At 38.3% G+C, this 20,219-nt stretch overlaps 1 protein-coding gene across 3 annotated transcripts in view; it reads right to left on the minus strand.

Annotated features, from left to right (window-relative positions):
- ANK3 (ankyrin 3) overlaps nt 1–20,219 on the minus strand; it is a 382,561-nt gene that overhangs the window by 81,274 nt on the left and 281,068 nt on the right. For all 3 annotated transcript variants that reach the window (XM_070781829.1, XM_070781830.1, XM_070781831.1), the window contains 3 exons: nt 12,300–12,406; nt 6,778–7,002; nt 3,872–4,026 (listed from right to left, as the gene is read on the minus strand). In XM_070781829.1, the coding sequence (XP_070637930.1) occupies nt 3,872–4,026; nt 6,778–7,002; nt 12,300–12,406 (487 nt within the window). The remainder of the gene's footprint in view (nt 1–3,871; nt 4,027–6,777; nt 7,003–12,299; nt 12,407–20,219) is intronic.

A 20,219-nucleotide genomic window follows, 5' to 3' on the forward strand; every position in this document is an offset into this window, starting at 1 on the left:
GAGACTAACATTAGTGAAGTTTAGGGTAGGAGAAATAGACTGATGTGAACTTTCCTCTAGAGCTACATATTATGCGATGGTTCCTCCTCCTGCCCAGTGGGTGGGTGTCTAAGTCAGCACTGTGCCCAGTACTGGTGGCTCAAACATTATTTAGACACATACCCTGCCCCAGCAGCTTACATCATCAAGGTAGCTCTTGGTTAAAAGTAAAATAAAATCCTTGTGTAGAGGATGCTACCTTTAAAAAACTAATAATCAACAACAGCATTTAAGAAATACTGGATACATGAAAATATTTTAATACTTTATTTTCCTTAAAACAAACAATCAAAAACTATCCTTTTTTGAAAACCCATTTATCTTATTCTCTCCATTTCTTTTGCCTGAATCATCCATATTTTTTTACTCTTTTCAAAATGCTAATTCAATTCTTTCCTTTAGGATTTATTCTTTTTAAAACCTTTGATTGTGTTTTCTTGTAAATTTCCATACAAAAGAATGACTATACTTTCATGCTGCAAAATCAATTAAGGTAACAAAAATCAGAAATCTTAATCACCACTGCATGTTCCCATCCATCAGAAATTATCTGAAGTTGTATATGGTATAGGATATAAATATCAATATTATATATAAATATTTACTATATACTTATTACATGTATAACATTTAAAGTGACTATTCTCAATGTTGAAATCTAGAGGTTTGTAGAAATTTTTCTTTTTTGGTTTATTTTCCTTTCCACAGGACACACGTTTCTAAAATAAGTGGAACAGTTAAAAGTTTTTGCAAACAGGTAGAATAGATTTCAACCCTGGTGCTGCTTCTTAGTTGGGGTAACTTTTTATAAGTTACTTAACTTACTTGAACTTCAGTTCCCTCATCTATAAAGTAGGGTTAAAACTACCTACCTTGCTTTCATTTAAAATTTTAATATATAAATGCATTCATCAGTGCCTCGTGAATGCTAGACTCTCAACAATGATTAGATTCCCTTTACCTTGCTGTAAAGACATTTTAAAATTCTTGGCTGGCTGTGATTCACCATGTCTTATACAAAACCTTTGGTATGACAATATTTTTCTATGGAATGAATATAATAGTGACAATTATGTCCAGATACAATAGCTGACATGTATCAAGGGCTGAGTAAGTAACAAGGGCTGTATTTGAAAAGTGATTCTCATAATGATTATTTTTTCTTAACAGCAGCCCTGTGAAGTGAGGAAGGTAATCTCCACTTCGCAGAAGCAACAGAGGCTCATGGGATCCAAGAGCTTGTACACAGTCGTCCCTCAGACACCCTCGAGTCTGTGTCGCTCTTTCATGCACACTTTACAACCAGGAGAGCCTATGTTAGATGCTTTCCAAAAGCCAGTGAATTAAATGTGAAGGTAGTGAATTTTATAGTATGTGAATTAGATCTCCAGTAAAAACGCTATGTAGAGCAGTTGCTGGATGTGTAGGGACTAGCAAGTTAGTATAAAGGTTAGCTTTCTTTATGGTGAGCTTGCTCTACCACTCTCTCTTTCAACATTTTAAAGAGAAAACACTATACCAAGTACCCACTCTCAAAACAAGTCTATTCACAATGTCTGCTAAGAAAAACTACTATGATTCTAAGGGTTAGACAGCCCGAAGAAGGTGTATATGAGAAGGTGACATGCTTGCTTTAGGCCTGTCTTACCAGATCAAGGAAAAAGACACTGGAAGCAACAAAGACTCCAATCATTAGCCTGAACCTCATTTTTAAAAAACTGATTAGAATCCAGGAGAAATAAAAAATCTGTAAGAAAAATCTGGGAGAAGACTGAGATAAAAGAAAAGGGATGGAAATAATAATTTCCCAAACAAAAAGTAAACACTACCATATGATCCAGCAATCCCACTCCTGGAGAAAACAATAATTTGAAAAGATACATGTACTCCAGTGTTCACTGCAGCACTATTTATCATAGCCAAGACATGGAAGCAACCCAAATGTCCATCGACAGAGGAATGGATAAAGAAGATGTCATACATATATACATATATATATAATGGAATATTACTAAGCCATAAAAGGAAAGAAATAATGCTGTTTCCAGTCACATGAATGGATCTAGAGATTGTCATACTGAGTGAGGTCAGAGAGAGAAAGACAAATATCATATTATATCACTTACATATATAGTCTAAAATGGTACAAATGAATTTATCTGCAAAACAGAAATAGAGTCACAAATGTAGAAAACAAACTTAGGGTTTCCAGGGAGTAAAGAAGGGAAGGAAAAATTAGGAGACTGGGATGGACATATATACACTCCTACCACCTGATCTGCCTCTTGAGAAATTTGTATGCAGGTGAGGAAGCAACAGTTAGAACTGGACATGGAACAACAGACTGGTTCCAAATAGGAAAAGGAGTACATCAAGGCTGTATATTGTCACCATGCTTATTTAACTTCTATGCAGAGTACATCATGAGAAACACTGGGCTGGAAGAAACACAAGCTGGAATCAAGATTGCTGGGAGAAATATCAATAACCTCAGATATGCAGATGACACCACCCTTATGGCAGAAAGTGAAGAGGAACTCAAAAGCCTCTTGATGAAAGTGAAAGTGCAGAGTGAAAAAGTTGGCTTAAAGCTCAACATTCAGAAAACGAAGATCATGGCATCCGGTCCCATCACTTCATGGGAAATAGATGGGGAAACAGTGGAAACAGTGTCAGACTTTATTTTTCTGGGCTCCAAAATCACTGCAGATGGTGACTGCAGCCATGAAATTAAAAGACGCTTACTCCTTGGAAGGAAAGTTATGACCAACCTAGATAGCATATTCTAAAGCAGAGACATTACTTTGCCAACAAAGGTTCGTCTAGTCAAGGCTATGGTTTTTCCTGTGGTCATGTATGGATGTGAGAGTTGGACTGTGAAGAAGGCTGAGCGCCGAAGAATTGATGCTTTTGAACTGTGGTGTTGGAGAAGACTCTTGAGAGTCCCTTGGACTGCAAAGAGATCCAACCAGTCCATTCTGAAGGAGATCAGCTCTGGGATTTCTTTGGAAGGATGATGCTGAAGCTGAAAGTCCAGTACTTTGGCCACCTCATGTGAAGAGTTGACTCATTGGAAAAGACTCTGATGCTGGGAGGGATTGGGGGCAGGAGGAGAAGGGGACGACAGAGGATGAGATGGCGGGATGGCATCACCGACTCAATGGACATGAGTCTGAGTGAACTCCGGGAGTTGGTGATGGACAGGGAGGCCTGGCGTGCTGCGATTCATGGGGTCGCAAAGAGTCGGACACGACTGAGCGACTGATCTGATCTGATCTGATATATAAAATAGATAACTAATAAGAACCTACTGTATAGCACAGGGAACTCTACTCGATACTCTGTAATAACCTATACGGGGAAAGAATTGTAAAGAGTCAGCACATGTGTATGTGTAACTGATTCGCTTTGCTGTACACCTGAAACTAACACAACATTGTAAATCAAATATACTCCAATAACAGGTTTTTAAAAAGTGAATGCATTTTCTTAAAAATGCTCTACATGTTTTGCATACCTTCCATTATTACTTTACCCCCTCCTTACACATTTTTGACTTAGAAAACTTTCTTAAGCTTTGGAAAGATTGATATAGTTGATTTAAGACTGAGAGAATTATCAGAAATGTGTACATTAGTATTGGGATAGGGTTAGTTTTTTAGATGAAATTGAACTTCATGCCTTATGCGTAGAAAACAACAAATGCTGAGGAACCCGGTTCCCACTTTAAAATACAAATGTATGAAATTCGAGCACTGTTTCCTTTAGTGCTAGTCATTCATGTGATTCCTGCCTACAGACATTTATAGAAACATGTGGTCACTGTAATTACCTTCATCCATGCCATTAAGTAATTCAGTTAAATCTTCATTTTTACTGTCAAACTGATGCTCCTTCCACGTTTCACCATTTTCACTGCGAAGAACAATGAGCTCTCTCTCCTTGCCTCTCATAGAACCAAAGTGAGGGATTTCCACTATGACAGGGCTGGAAAAAAAGCCACATTATTTTGGTATCAAAGGAAATGTGTTTATGGTTTCATACTTTTTAAACTGTTTCACTGACAATATTCATTTGAAAGTCAGAGGTGCCACTAAGGTTGGGAATGATTTCAAAGCTGCAGAATCATTTGCTAATTAAATAATATATTAGAAGCCTGAAAACATGCCATCATTCATTCATTCACAAACAATTCTTGGGGGCCTATCATATGTTAGGCATTTGATTTAAAAGAGGGAAAATATTCGGCACACATTAGAAATCGAGGAATTGAAAGTTATTAAAATAGACCATAAGAAAGAAAGTTGGTCCGTTTTTAAGAACACAATAGGTATATTATACAAAACACTCATGATTTAAAAGGACACAGTCATTTCTTTAAAGAAAATTTGCAAATAATTTTGAAAGATTGCTGATTTTTTTCCCCTTAGTAAGAATACAATCAATGTAACAATCCACTCCCTCCAACGGTCAGTTTACATAACGTTTATGGCCTGTATAGTCAAGAGAGTTTCTTTAGTTTTTAAGTTACGAAATGGGCAGTTTAATTTCCTCACTCTTGTAGGACTGCATAGGAATTAAACTTTCTGAAAAAGCACTATTGGTTTGAAATTGTCATATAACAATCTTTTGTTATATGTTAATCTTTGACAGTGTCCTTTTGCAAAAGAATGTAAAAAAATGGCTGCAAATTGAAGCTAGCCAATCAAGCACAGGAATAGTTCTGTTAAATTTGAAAGTAGGATAAATGCTAAAAAAGATGAATGGAAGTAAGCAGACCACAATCACACACAGTTTATGTAGTTGGATTGTGCAGCTTTATTTTATGACATTTAAGTAGACAGTATCATTATTCTCCTACAGAGGTTGTATGTAACCTCACCTCTTAGCCTATGTGATTATGTACAAGTGGGAAAAGAAGGTACAGGCTTAACTAGGTAACAGCATAAAAAGTGATAGTAGTTGTAATGACCAAATGACATAAAACGTATTAATATTTGAGTTATTACAAAAGCATTCACTTAAAATAGGATGATAGGTATGAAATTTTTACTTTTGGCAAAATACTTATCATTAACTAAAATTAAGGGTTTGAAAGATTTTTTATAATGCATTTATTTTTTGATGGGTAAAAGCAGAATCAGCTATTCCTAACAGTGTTAGTAATTTCAAGAGTTATTAAGATGTTTACCATATTTTTAACCACACCTGGATCAGACATTACTTTTTTCTTTTTTTTTTTGAGAACTAGATACAATCTTTGCAGGTTGATGTATCAGATACTGTCCCTGTAAATATTTAAGGGATGTGGCTTTGTGTATGACATTCAACAATACTGGAGAGAAGAAATGAACGAGGGTCTGGGATCAAGGTGAAAGCCAAGCATAAGTTTTCATAACAGGTTTCTTCATGCAGACTGCCAAGGCCAACACACCAGTCAGACAGACAAGCAGACAGACGAATACCAACACACTTCAGCTTAAACAGAAGAAAACAAAACAATTTAATAACTTTAGTAAATATTCTACCTGCTGCCTATTTGGCTTTCTTTAAATATCTTGTATTCCCAACATTTTTTTCAAAATCAGTTTACTTATTGATGATTTTCCTTCTCAAAGTCCATAAAGTTTACTTAGTATGCATAAGTACTTTAAAAAAATGTAACTCCACACACATACATATATATATATACACACATATATATATATATATACACACACATATATATCATTTATAGCAAATGTTGATTCAGAGTCTGCAAATACCTTCTCTTACACTGGGTTAAAATTAGATCTTCAGTCTATCTTAAAAACGACCATAATCAGTTGAAATATTTCAAATGAAAGTAAATTTTACAAAAGCACAAAGTTATGAAAGCAGAATGCTTGCAGTGAATTCCACATGCTTGAAAAGCACAAGAGAGGTCGCGGCGGGTGCTACATTAAGTCAAGCCACTATGAATTTTTTTTTTCTTTCAGTGACACACATCAACTGAAAGCATTAAAAACTGAAAATAAAATTAAGACAAGAATAAGACCATGGGTGTGATAGAAAAAAATTGAAAATGGAAAAGAATTGTAGACATTCTGTATCTTGTCTATAAAGATCCTACCCAATAAATTTTGTTCCTTGAGGCCCAAGCTGCAGGATTCGGCTAACCAAGCTCTCACCCTCATTTACAGGGGGAGGATTGGTGGGAAGATGCAGTTTACTGAATAACATCCATGCAGCAGGAAGAGAAACAAGAAGGGGAAACTGTGAACAAACTGTCAGTCATGACAGAGCCTGCCTGGTTCGCACCCAAGTGCCACCTCAGAAAATAAATTCATTTTTTTCTCTTAAAGGACCAGATCACAATGGATTGTTTCCCCCAAAAATTATCATTAAGCAGACATGTACCCAAAATAGCCATTTATTCAATATGTCACGTGTCAGAGTGGTGCCTTGACTTCCACGGGGGCTGCTGGGGTTCCGTGCACTCACTGAGCAGAGAACATGCTTCTCAGTTAGTAAAAGCTTTGACCAGCAAACTGAATTAAGGGAGTGCCAGCCTTCCAGCTTTTCACAGAATTACATAGCTTTGTGACCTTTGATTCTACACCAATGCTATAATCGATCAAAATGGTCCAACTCAATAGATTTAGTAGTTAACTCAATAGATTTAATTTAATTGACAAGGGTAAAGAAAATCAAAGATGCAGTATAAGGGCCAAGATGAAAATTGACAAAATGACTTACCCTAAAAATTGTGCCCCTGCAGGACCCATTTCTACCAGTCTACTGGCTAATCCCTCTCCTTCCACCATGGGGGGTGGGTTGGCCAGTTTATGTCTCTTTACCAAACGGCAGGTGATGCGGGTGGGGGCCGTACACTTGCGTGGAGGAATGATAATCCTCATCCCGTGGTGACGGCTTCCCCTCATGGAGCCCCCTCGAGCATCCACCATAAAGCTAACCAGAAACCTGCAGAGGAAGATCAGAGGCCGAGTCAGGGAGAGATGCAAACCATCTCCACAGTCAGTTCTGAAGTTAAATGTTAAAGTGACAGACAAGGTAGCTAGCATTCCCTCTCTTTAAGAATACACTGGAAGTAAATACCTCAAACATGCATTTGACTTGTGAACTGAGCAAAAGTGTAAAACACGACAATTTATTTTTGGTGGCAAATGGCCTCTGAACAGAAGTCAATCACTCTGTCGATGCTCAAACTAAAGCAATAGTGAATGTTTCAAAGCTGGAATAAAAGTTGGCTATTAAAGGACTGTCTTGCATTTAAAAACAAAGTCCCCTAAACAAAACCACTGTATGTGGTTGCTGTGGGTGGTTTAAATTATATTTAAGGGTCATTGTAACTATACATGGTTTTAGCCATTTGCTGACTATGGAATCTCTTCCCCCAGCAGTTAAGATGAAACTCCACAGTACGTCTTAAACGTGAACAACTCAGAAAATAAATGTATATTTAATCATACCGACACTCTAATTTTTACTATTTCCACAAAGCAGAAACGAATAAAAGCAGAAAGTGACTAAGTTTTACTAGGGCAATTTTGATGGAAAGGGATTTAATTTTTTCAGTATCAATTTGGCTTTAAAAACTGTTTAAAATAACCTACATTTGAGTATCTGTACAGAAATGCAAAAATTGACGAACTGACTTTTTAGAAAACATCTCTATATAATTCTGTCATTGGCTGCTACATTAAAGCTAGGGAAGAAAAACTATTTATCTGCTTGTGCTTGTAGCTATGAAGATGTAAAGATGTAAACTGTCATATTTGGGTAGTATCTTTTAAAACTTTTTATGGCATATAGTTGAATTATAATGTGTTAATGTCTGCTGTACAGCAAAGTGATTCAGTTACGCATATATATATTATTTTTCATATTCTTTTCCGTTATGATTCATCACAGGTTACTGAATATAGTCCCCTGTGTTAGACAGTAGCAACTTGTTGTTTATCCACCCAATGCATAATAGTTTGTATCTGCTAATCCCAAACTTATTTGGGTAATATCTTGATTCCTATCATATGTTCATGAAAAAAAGACCTCTGTGACTCCTCCCACCTTTGTCACCGGGTTGTAAAGCCCTCTAGTAAACATAAACCAGTGAGCCCAACATATGAAGAGTGCAAGTCAGACAGGCGAACAGAAACACATATTTTTACATTTTGGTTCTCACATATGAAAATATGCTTATTCATGGAAGAGCACCAAATGTTGATATTTAGAAAACTGTCTGAATATCTACAGTATCTGGTGTGTGTATGTGGGTGTGGGGGTGGACAATCCCATCCATCAAAATCTGCTACTGTATACTCTTCTGTAAAACAGTTCTAACGTCCCCGCAAATAGATTTCAGACCCTGCCTGGAGGTCTTAGCTGGAGACTCCTTCCAAAAGAGTGATGCTTCTTGACCTTGAAAGAGTAAATCAGCCCACCATCCCCATGGAGAGAGGCAGGTACATGGGGATCACCTTTTAGCCCAGCAGATTTTCAGAACCAACTGTGGTCATCAGTGAAGTCATCAACTTCATACCTTTTTGCTCTTTTTGGATTTAGCCATTTTCCTCTGGATTAATGAATGGTTTTTATGTTTTGATATTATTGTATCTACTTTGAGAGACTAGAATCACAGGGATATTCAAAGTATGAGGGCAAGAGACAGACCCCTTCAAAAACAGAACAAAACAAAAAACAAAACTCCCTCCTATTAAAAAACAAAGATCCTTGTTCACTTGTACAAGTGTCCAGATGAACTGTCTCCAGTGCTGAATGATCCAGGGCTCCCTTGCAGCTACTCTGGGAGCCTTCATTTCCTTAGACATGTACAAGCTTAACAGCCACTTTTACCCGGTACTGAAGACAATGTGGCAATATTATAAGGAAGCCCAAGACAAAAATCTGATCTTTCCCAGCTTTTAGTAGTTAAAAAGGAACTTGTGGTTGGGATTAACAGTAACAGAATAAATGAGAAATGACTCAAGATAAACTCTGGGTTTGAAAATGCAGTTGTATTGGTACAAATAAACACTGGAGTATTTACACTGAGAGGACCTTGCTCACCCTGGCAACAAACAGCTGGTTCTCACTCACACACATAATATTCCGATCAGGTTGGTCTTGTTCACTGCTCTACCTGCAGAGCTGAGCATGATTCTCACACATAATAAGCACACAGTAAATGTTTATTGAATAAACCAATAAACAAAACTATTTTGTTAAGTGTGCTTAGAAATTGCCTAGGTCAGATTTGGTTACTAACATTGAAAAAAAATACAGAAAAATATATACATATATAAATACATGAAATATATATTATGGGCTTCCCTCATGGTTCAGACGGTAAAGAATCCACCTGCAATGCAGGAGACCTAAGTTTGATCCCTGGGTTGGGAAGATCCCATGGAGGAAGGCATGGCAACCCACACCAGTATTTTTGTCTGGAGAATTCCTGTGGCAGAGGAGACTGGCGGGCTACAGTCTATGGGGTCTCAAAGAGTCAGACACAACTGAGTGATAAATTTCATTTATTTATACATATATAAATAAATGAAATATATATTATAGGTATATAATATATATACATATATACACTGAAGGTAGTGTAAGAAGGTTACCAGTGTCAATATAAAAATACCCCAGCTACAGAGAATATCAGAACCAAATGGAAAAACCATGGCTTAGAAGATTTTAATGACAAATTGGAAGAATCTCTTTCTCTATATTCTGCATGGCACCCAGCACATAGCTAGGGCTCATTACTGATTATTTATTGTTCTAAGGTTTTCAGCTTTATAGAGCCAAAAGACTGAGGAAATATGGGGTAAATGTTAAGCAGAATATTGAGTCCTATTATTCAATAACATCATGAAATACAGAAATTTGTTTTTTAAACTCCCTGGTGGCACAGTGGGTAAGTCATCTGCCTGCAATGCAGGAGATCTGGGTTCCATCCCTGGTTGGGAAGATGCCCTGGAGAAGGAAATGGCAACCCTCTCCAGTCCTCTTGCCTGGAAAATTCCATAGACGGAGGACCCTGCTAGGTTACACAGTCCATGGGATCGCAAACAGTCTCACAGGACTGAGCAACTTCACTTCTTACATGTTGGATACAAAATAAAATTTCATGCACTATAACTTACAAAAACAAATGAAAAGGTAATACTGAATCATATTCATTGTATCTTATTCATATGTAAACTAAAGCAGGAATTCTACAAATGATTTTAAAACTAACACATGAATGTTTCTAGTTTTAGGAACAGCAGGATGACAGATGCTGATACACTTACAGACATTGACACAATCTGTGGGGAAAATTCACATAAATTAAAAATACAAAAAGGGATGATTCACATAAAAGACACAGTTATCACCTTGAATCATACTGAGGAAGTGGAGAAGAATAGCTGCAAAATAATTTAGAAAGCAAATGGGAAAATTAATGTAAGATAATTAGAAGCAAGCAACAGAAAATGTCAATGATAAGCAAAGGAAAAATAAAAACCATCAGAAAACAAAACCAAGGCATTTGGCATTTGTGGGACAATTTGGAAAAAGATTTGCCTCATATGGCTATGTATAAGCTACTCCATAGACCTAGCATTAGTGAACTAGTTCCAAGTGTATACCAGTGTATATTCTCCTTTTCAAATAAGCCCAACTAGCTGCTATTACTTTCCTTCCCTGAAGAAGTCTGTTGTCTTCAATGAATTCAAGGGGAAGGAGAGATAAGTTGCATATTCAAATACTATACTGTGTCCAATGTAGAGGAACGCTCATTTCTGATTTTATTATCCCATGATGCCTCAGCTTCTCAATTTACTAAATAAAACCCTTGGACTTTTCTTTCCTATGTAGAGTACAAAGTGCTGGTTCTAGATTCTGGTAACATGGTGGCAATTCACTAAACTTGGTTCAAAAAACTCAATATGTTTGCCCACTGAATGAATGTATTCTGGGTGTTTTATATTTTCCTTCTCAACTCTGACTTTTTTTTTTTTTTTTTTGCTTTTGCAATTTTAGACTCATATACATCTACTATAAATCATGTAAATATTTTAAGCAGTTTAAAAATTAATATTACTATAATTAAGAATTTTTCTAATTAAAGAAATGCAATATTGATGACTCAAAGACCACCATGTAGTTTATAAAGCACTTGCATGTAAATTATTTCTGTTTAAATGACATTGTGGTGACTTGTGTTTTACAGCTGTGATGTTACAAGCTGTAATTGTGTAAGAATTCTTTAAATAATTTGTAGCATTACTCTGAGCTTAGGACTTTTCCTCTGTAAAATGGGAATAATGATAAAACTTATCTCGGTGTCATTTTAAGGTTCAAATAAATATTAAATAATACATGTGAAAAGATTTAGCATGATGCCAGATATATGACAAGCACTAGCTATGTTAGCCATCACACTTTACTGTGATTCAAAGCAGCAAAAAATACTTCATAAGATATATAAAGGCATTTCACATATGTTAATCATAGTTAATTTATTTAATTCAAAATGAGTCTGTACTTGTCCTGAATTACAATTAATTTATGGCCTAAACATCAATTTCAGAGGTGAAAATACTTTGAAATTTTCAAATTATTTCATTCCCATTTGTATACATATCGATTATCCCAAGTTTTAATTACCTATTAGGCAAAGAACCCAATATCTAAAAATACAGCAATTATCAATTTAGCAGTTGAAGCAGGTCACCTCTTAGCTGCCTGCTGACTAACAGGGCAGCAAAGAGGAGCCTCTTCGATGTGGTTTTTACAATAGCTCTTCTGGTGTACACACACTGGTACATTTACTGTTTCTTTTCTTTTAAAAATTCATTTATTTAAAAAACTTTAATACAACTTCATTATAATTATATTTCAGAAAAATAATATACTCAGAAAAAACATTTGAATAAAGTAAAATGAAAAGAAATGACTATACTAAAATTTTTTTATTGAAATGCAAAATTAAGGGCCTAAAAGTAGGGCCAGAATAGCCAGGCAGTTTTTATGCACCAGCGCTTTGTTAATTTCCTTTCTAACACTGTGCTTTTGTCAATAAAAACAGATATGCAGACTTGTCTAGAAAAGAATTTACTAATGATTTACAAATATATGCCACGTATACTCATTAATGAAGTCCTTTAGAAGATCAATATTTAATACATGTGAAACTTGCCAATATGAATTTATAACTCAAATAAATGCAATGTTAATGTAACAGGAGAAGTGAGTTTCTGGTTACTTACCCGGAATGAACAGGACTTGAGACAAGATTGACATTGTCCAAGGTATCTGCAGCCCAGCTGTAATGTCTAAGAGAATCTGAGTCAAATTCTCTTGTGAATGTTAGATGCTGAAAAATAAACAATGTATTATGTCAGCAACTCATCCAAGACAGTGGTTTCTCTGCACCTATAAAATATACCTGTATGTCTCCATCAGTCCAGATAGTTCAATATTCAAAATAAGCATTTTCTTATAGTTGTCTCTTTTATCCTCAGGTGACCAGTTCCAGGACACCCCTCACCCACCTGTGCCTGTGGATACTAAAATACGGGGATGCTCAAGTCCCTTATATAAAATAACCAGTGTCATCAGCCCTTTGCATCCACGGGCCTGACTGTATATTCCTCTATAGGTCTACATTGCAGTTTCAAAAATTAAAAAATAAAGTTCATTGATATGCTGTATTATTTCAGTCTTTTAAGAAACCACTTGAGTAATTGGCATGGCACAAGGAAGATCACAGAAGTCATTCTAACCACGATTTTAAGTACTTCAAAAATCTCTTAAGTTAATCCTACAACTGTAAATTTCTCTTCTGAATCTCAAAAAAAAAAAAAAAAAAGGTCAATCTTGATGACTTCTATTTCCAAGTGGGATAGAGAAGCCTACAGTAGCCTAGCGCTGTACACCAGATAAGTATGGAAATCATCTATCTCTGCAGGCAGCAGGTAAGTATGGAAATCATCTATCTCTGCAGGCAGCAGGTAAGCATGGAAATCATCTATCTCTGCAGGCAGCAGAGAACAACTGAGGTGCAAAACTGGAGGACCTGTACTTGGAGAGGAGGTGACCTGCAAAAAGATAAGCTGACTTTTTGTTTCCATTTTTAACTTGGGGGCATTTGTCAATTACCAGTGCAGATGGAATCTGGGCTTTGTGCCTACAGGGGCTGCCTGCAGGGGATACAAAAGCCAAAAGAGTTTTGGTGGGGATCTGGGTGGCCTCAAGCACGCTACAGATTTCTGTTCAGAACATCTGCTAAATTCTGGGGCTGTGCAGAACAGGAAGGTGAAAAACCGACCTGAAAATTTCTGAAAGGCATAGTAGAGCTGTTGGGCAGTTTCATGAGAAAAAAGATTCAGAGTTTGAGACTTAGAAAGGGAGGGGCCTCAAAGACCATACCAAAATTTCAAATAAGGACCCTGAAGGGCCAGAGACAGTTCAGAGATTGCCTGAGGCTTATCAGGGCTTCAAACCAGCCTCATTTCAGCAAAATCTTGACTGGATTAGAAGACTCAACCACCCCTCTATTTGCATTGCAGAGAGATAGTGACTCCTCTTTGAAAGAATATATCATCATTGGGTGTGTCATGTCTACAAACTTGTTTTTAATACATCATGTCCAGCATGCAATGAAAAACTGCCAAGGATGGCCAGAGCACATGAACAAAAACAGAAAAAGATACCCAGATACTATAAACAGATCCCAAGGTCGTCCTGTATTTTGAAGGAAGCTTATAAGAACTTTCACTACAGTGATCCTAATAACTATGATTAGTATGTTTAAGAAAATAGAAAAGATAGAGAAAAATAAAGTTGGATAATTCAACAGAGCACTGGAATATGTGTAAGAAAGAATCAAATGGGTCTTTGTCCGGTTCTCAGTATAATGTGAGTTCTTAAGTAGACACAACAGAAAACAAGGTTAGTAAACTGGAAGTGTAAGTGGAAAAACATACAAAATGAAGGGCAGATTTAAAAAATTTTATGTTATATTGGACTATGGTTGATTTACAATGCTGTGTTAGTTTCAGGGGTATAGTTCAGTGATTCAGTTTTATATATATACATATTCTTTTTCAAATTCTTTTCCCATTTAGATTATTATAGAATATTGAACAGAGTTCTCTGTGCTATTAAAAGTAGGCCCTTGTTGGTTATTTGTTTTGAATGTAGTAGTATGTGTATGTCAAGGGTAGATAGTTTAAAAGAATGAAAAATACAGAAAATGGTATGAGGCGTAGAACACAGTGAAAAGTTTTAACATATGTGTAACTGGACTCTTGGAAGAAGAGGAAAACAAAGTAGAGGCTAAGTCTGAAGACAGAATTGCTAAGAATGTTCTAAATCTGATGAAAGATAGTATTTCACAGACCACAAACGATATCAATCTCATTTTTCATCCTGGTAAAGATCTGCTTTCTATTGAAACCCCAGTAAAATGGAAGTTGAGTGTTAACTCACACATACACACACACGCACACAAAGAGCATAAGAGAACACATCAGCAGAAAAACAAGGATTGGTTGAAACTCTCTATAAAAGTGATGTGATCCTCACAATCCCCTCACTGATTTATCTGTCTCCAAATAACTAACTTCCATCCATCATCCTTGGCAGAAAGTTAGAGGTATAGAGACCAGAGGAAGAAGATTATGGAGAAGATTTCTCCATAATGAAAATGGAGATTAATTGAAAGCTTATATACCAAATGTTCAGACCCAAACTTCTACCTTTACTGGTCTCCCAGATAGACAGTTAGGGATGGAGCCTGGAGGCTGAAAATGGAGGCTTCTCTGAAATTTTCCAGTGAAATGTTCCAGGTTCATTTCTTTAGTGGAAGTCACAGATGACAAGTCCTCTACCATGCAGAGTACCCTGTGAGCTTAATACTCAGTCATCAAAAGGTATCCCAAGTCACTGTCTCTGGAGAGAAGAGGCTGAAGGTGTATATGGAGGTTCTTCTTTTAATCCAGATGAGTATGTGTGATAACAGGACATGACTTTTGATTGGTGTGTATATTTGATAAGAAAACAAATTTTCTAAATTACTGTGAATTATAAACATTAAAGAATAGCCCTGAAATCAAACTGAACAATAATTTAAATCAAACTGAACAATAATTTGTAGAGCACTTATGTGCAGTCACTATCCTATCCAGATCTTAGGGGAATGCAGAAATGAATGAGGAGCAGCTTTCTCTGCATTGAGCGAGAGAGGACACATCTGCTGGGTGGGTGTGTGATCAGTGATGTTCATAAAAGCTTATAGAACCAGGTTCCTAATCCCCAAAGAGCAATGCATCACTTCAGAAAGTGCCCACATTCTTTATGGTTTAACCAAAGATTAGATGTTGGCTTTAGTCTGGCCTCATTTACCAATTTTACTGACTTTTAGAGACCCCAAAGAACTGCCCTCCGTGCCTAGTTGCTTCAATCGTGTCCTGACTCTCTGCGACCCTATGGACTATAGCCCACCAGACTTCTCTGTTCATGGGATTCTCCAGGCAAGTATACTAGAGTGGGTTGCCGTGCCCTCTTCCAGGGGAGCTTCCTGACCCAGGGATTGAACCCCTGTCCCTGAAGTCTTCTGCATTGGCAGGTAGGTTCTTTACCAGTACTGCCAACTGGGAAGCCCAACTCACCTCCAGAGCAGGGCAAAATGTTTAATGTGAAATAGTGGTGTTGCTTACTAAATTTTTTAGCAAACTAAAACTCCTACATTTGGGGCCTTAAGGTTATTTTCCAAAGGACCCATTTTTTTCAAGCTCTAATAAATAAATAATATCACTCCTCTTTGGTAATTACAGTAAATTATTTACCCTTGGTCCTCTTAGACACATGCACTGGCGACATTAATTATTGAAACGATCAATTACATCACACAAAAAGGTAACACTGCCGTGATGCAATATTTATGCAGGCAGGAGTGTGCCAGCACACGGGGACCCCTCAGACTTCCTCCTAGGTCCCTCACTCTCCCCACCCCTAGGAACTCTGTCATAACACAAATGAACCAGTGTACAATGAACAAACACAAAGACGTGTTCAAAACAACTGGCCGTATGTCCTCACATTTGTTCCCGTTTTTTTTTTTCCATAGAGTTTTGCAGAGGTTTATGGGTAGGCCTAACAATTATAATAAGTGAAATACAGACAAACAAAAGGCTCTTCTCACAATGCGTCCACTGAAATACAAAACAAGGCATGCCATCTAAACCTAGGGTTTTTATAGATACGAGGTGGTAGCTTCATTTCCAAGTTACGTGTCTCTGAATACTTCTTTCTACAGACTGGGCTTCTCTGGCGGCTCAGACAGTAAAGAATCTGCCTGCAGTGCAGGAGACTTGGGTTTGATCCCTGGGTCAGGAAGATCTCCTGGAAAAGGGAATGGCTACGTTCACTTAAAACGGAAATGTGCCGCTTGAACTGCTTACTTATTTTAATCAACGATATGAATTTCAAAATGTTCTGACACATCACTGTGCATGGTACCACAGTACCAGGAAAAACTCTTGCACCTGGTTACTTACAGCAGACATTTAAAACAATAAATCAGATACTACATAAACGATGGTTGAAAAAGGTGAGCTAGAGGGACTTCCCTGGTGGTCCAATGGTTAATTCTCCACGTTTCCAATGCAGGGTGCATAGATTCAATCTCTGGTTGGGGGAATTAAGATGCCACATGCCATGAGGCATAGCCCAAAAATTAAAAAGTAAAGACACCGTGCTTATTTAAAAAAAAAAAAAAAAAAGATGAACTAGAGACGGCTCTCAAACTTCGCACAGCAAGTAGGGGTGTTCCCAGGGCTTAATGGAAAAGCCGGGCTTTAGAGCTGAGTCACAGACTTGGATTTGAAAATCATCTCTGCCATTTGTGAAGAGAGCACTTTTCCCACTCGTAAGCTTTCCAGTTTGGAAAGGCTGCTCAGTTGTGTCACTGAAGGCCTCACTCTGTCCCTTTATATTCACTGTAGCCCTGGAAATGTGGTTTATTTATCTTCATGGACGATTTGGGAAAGGCAGCTGGAAGGCTCTGCTCAGATGCAGTTTTCACTCTTGCGGGCCCGAGCTTGGTCACAGAGGAGAGCCACCTGCTTTGTTCCCCTACGCAGAACTCCATGAGGGGCTACCTGTCCCGGGTCACTGATGCTGGCCACTGGGTAGGGGGTCTGCCCAGGGGTGCAGTTACCAAGGCCCACTTGGGTCAGACACAACCCTCAAGCTGGCCTCCACCAGGAATGAAGGAGATACTTTGCCTTTGACTTTTCTTTTTCTTTACTTATTGAAAGCCCCCTTGGAGATGCCCCAACACTACTTGCTGGCCTTAAGATCCTTAGAATGTTTCTTAACTTTTCTCGGTCTGAGTTCCCTTATTTTCAAATTGACGACTGATTGATATGAAGATTAAATGAAAATGAACACCTGAGATCAGGCACCAAGGCCAGTGTTGGCACGGTATAGTCGTTTCTACTTTTCAAAGACTTTCAAAGTACAGATGTGTAGTTGCTTCTATTTTTCCTTTCTTTTCTGAAAGTCACTTCTACTTTTCAAAGGACTTTTATTTATATGAGCCCATTTGTTAAAATCTGATAATGTGTGGAGAAAACACAGCAAAAACAATTTCCAGCTAGGACTGGCCCTTTACAATTATAGACACAGGATGCCTATATTAAATCAACAGACCCCATTCAGTTAGAAGAATGTATTTTCTAAATGCCTTCTGCTAAGTCACTTCAGTCGTGTCCGACTCTGTGCGACCCCATAGATGGGAGCCCACCAGGCTCCCCCGTCCCTGGGATTCTCCAGGCAAGAACACTGGAGTGGGTGGCCATTTCCTTCTCCAATGCATGAAAGTGAAAAGTCAAAGTGAAGTCGCTCAGTCGTGTCCAACCCTCAGCGACCCCATGGACTGCAGCCTTCCAGGCTCCTCTATCCATGGGATTTTCCAGGCAAGAGTACTGGAGTGGGGTGCCATTGCCTTCTCTGATCTAAATGCCTTAGTCTTATTTAAATTTCTATGTTAAGAGCAACTCTACCAACTCAATGTTAAGGACTGTCCTAGGCCTTTACGGTCATGTGTTGTTTGAATCTTCAGGACCGAGTAGCCTCAGGAGGTAATATCACACCATTTTACAGATGAGGAAACTGAAGTTCAGAGAGGGATTTCAAGAAATTGATAATACAAAGTATACACTCAGTACCTAAAACACTATGTTAAGGAAAAGTTCACACTGACTTAAGACCTTTTACTCCCCAAGTCTAAAATGATTATGATTAAGCACATCATTTTTCATCTTGGAAGTGATGTCAAGGATACTATTAAAACCAAAATGCACATTATTCATTAGAGTCTAAAGCCTGACTAATGATGATACCACTGTCTCCAAGAGCTTCATACTTTCCCAAAATAGTTTCTCACCAGCCGTATTCATCAGAGCAAAGAAGAGGGCAAGTACACAGTGGCCTCACCAATGAGGATGCCCCCAAATGCCCAGGACCGGAAATAAATATGCAGGCATGGAAGAAAAGAGTCAGGAGAAAAGAAAGTATTTGCAAGGAAAAGAAAGAGAAATCCAATTAACTCCAATATCGGCTAATTCTCCAGGGTGCAGGCAGTCAGACCGTCACCCTCAGTGTCAGATGACACCAGTTAAGGTCCGTTGGCGTGGCTGCCCCCGGCAGGAGGTCATCCTGTCGATGAACTGGTGGTCTGGATACTGCTAACGTGAACGGCACCAGGTAAAGCTCACAGCAACAGGTCACAGGCAAAACTCAGTGCGTCTAATCGGAAAACCTGTAAACGTGATCTAGTTGAGAAACCGCTGGATGATGTAAGCAGCCTGGGCGCCCGGGAGAGCACAAGCTTGTCAAAAGTCATTACCCAGCACTTAGTGCCTTTAGTAGTTACCCCAGGATAACTTCAGCCTACAGCCACACGTCAAACAGGGCCAGGGCAGAGGGATCCGCGTGGGTGTCAGATTCCCTAGACAGAGGATAGATGATTGGGTTTCAGGTGGGCTGCCTCACTTCATAGCCCATGAATGGCAAGTCAGAAACCCTCACTGAGCCTCCATTTCTGCATCAGAGTAGTGGTGGATAATGTTAACTGTCCCAGCTCACTGTGAGAATGCAATGACCCAAGGAGTGTGAAAATGGTGTGAAAATTCTAAATTGCTAGGTAAACAAAAACACAGATATTAATCATCCTGATACTCCCAGATCTTTTATAGTTGAATCTATTTCTTAAATTTATATAGCATTGCAGCCCCTTGTGTAGCTTTTTAGGCTGGCCTATGTTTTGATTTGACTATAGGGAGTAGCCTGCTGGATTAACAAACATTAAGTGGCATTTTGCTCACGACAAATTCTGGTCTACACATCGACTCCTCCAGGGGACTGTGCTTCACTCAGGCTGCCGTACTCCGCTTCTGACAGTGGCACTGTGGCCTCGGGGCGGCAGCAGAGGGGCTCAGGCAGTCATCAGATCTGTTTTACTCTCAGGCGGACCACCAACCACCACCTAATGTGACAATGGGCGCGTAAAATGCTCCTTTCAGCCCCAGGCTCTTTGTCTGTGACGCGGTAATGAGAATACCTGGTCCATGAGGTGGCTGAATACATGGAATTAGGAGATGCATTTAATAAAAGGAATGGTGGGTGCTGCCCTGATTATTGTAATTGTGACCTACGGCAGATACTGAGTGAAATGGAAAACTGAAGTACACAGTAGGTCTTTTTGGACATCTACCACAACTATCTGGAAATACCTTTTAAAGAAATGGATAGAGAAGATTGTGGCACAGTGGGATATTGCTTAGCCATACAAAGGAATGAAATTGTGCCATTCACAGAGATGTGCATGGACCTAGAGACTGTCACACAGCCTGAAGTACATCAGAAAGAGAAAACAAATATTGTATAGTAATGCATATGTTTGGAATCTAGAAAAACGGTGCAGATGATCTGACTTGCAAAGTAGAAACAGACACACAGATGTAGAAAACAAATGAATGGATACCAAGGGGGAAAGGGGATGAACCGGGAGACGGGGACTGACTTCTACACGTTACTGTGCATAAAATGGGGAACTAGTGAGAATTCTACATGTTACTGTGCATAAAATGGGGAACTAGTGAGAACCTGGTGTACAGCAC

This window comes from Bos indicus, chromosome 28 (assembly GCF_029378745.1).
Source record: "Bos indicus isolate NIAB-ARS_2022 breed Sahiwal x Tharparkar chromosome 28, NIAB-ARS_B.indTharparkar_mat_pri_1.0, whole genome shotgun sequence".
NCBI lineage: Eukaryota > Metazoa > Chordata > Mammalia > Artiodactyla > Bovidae > Bos > Bos indicus.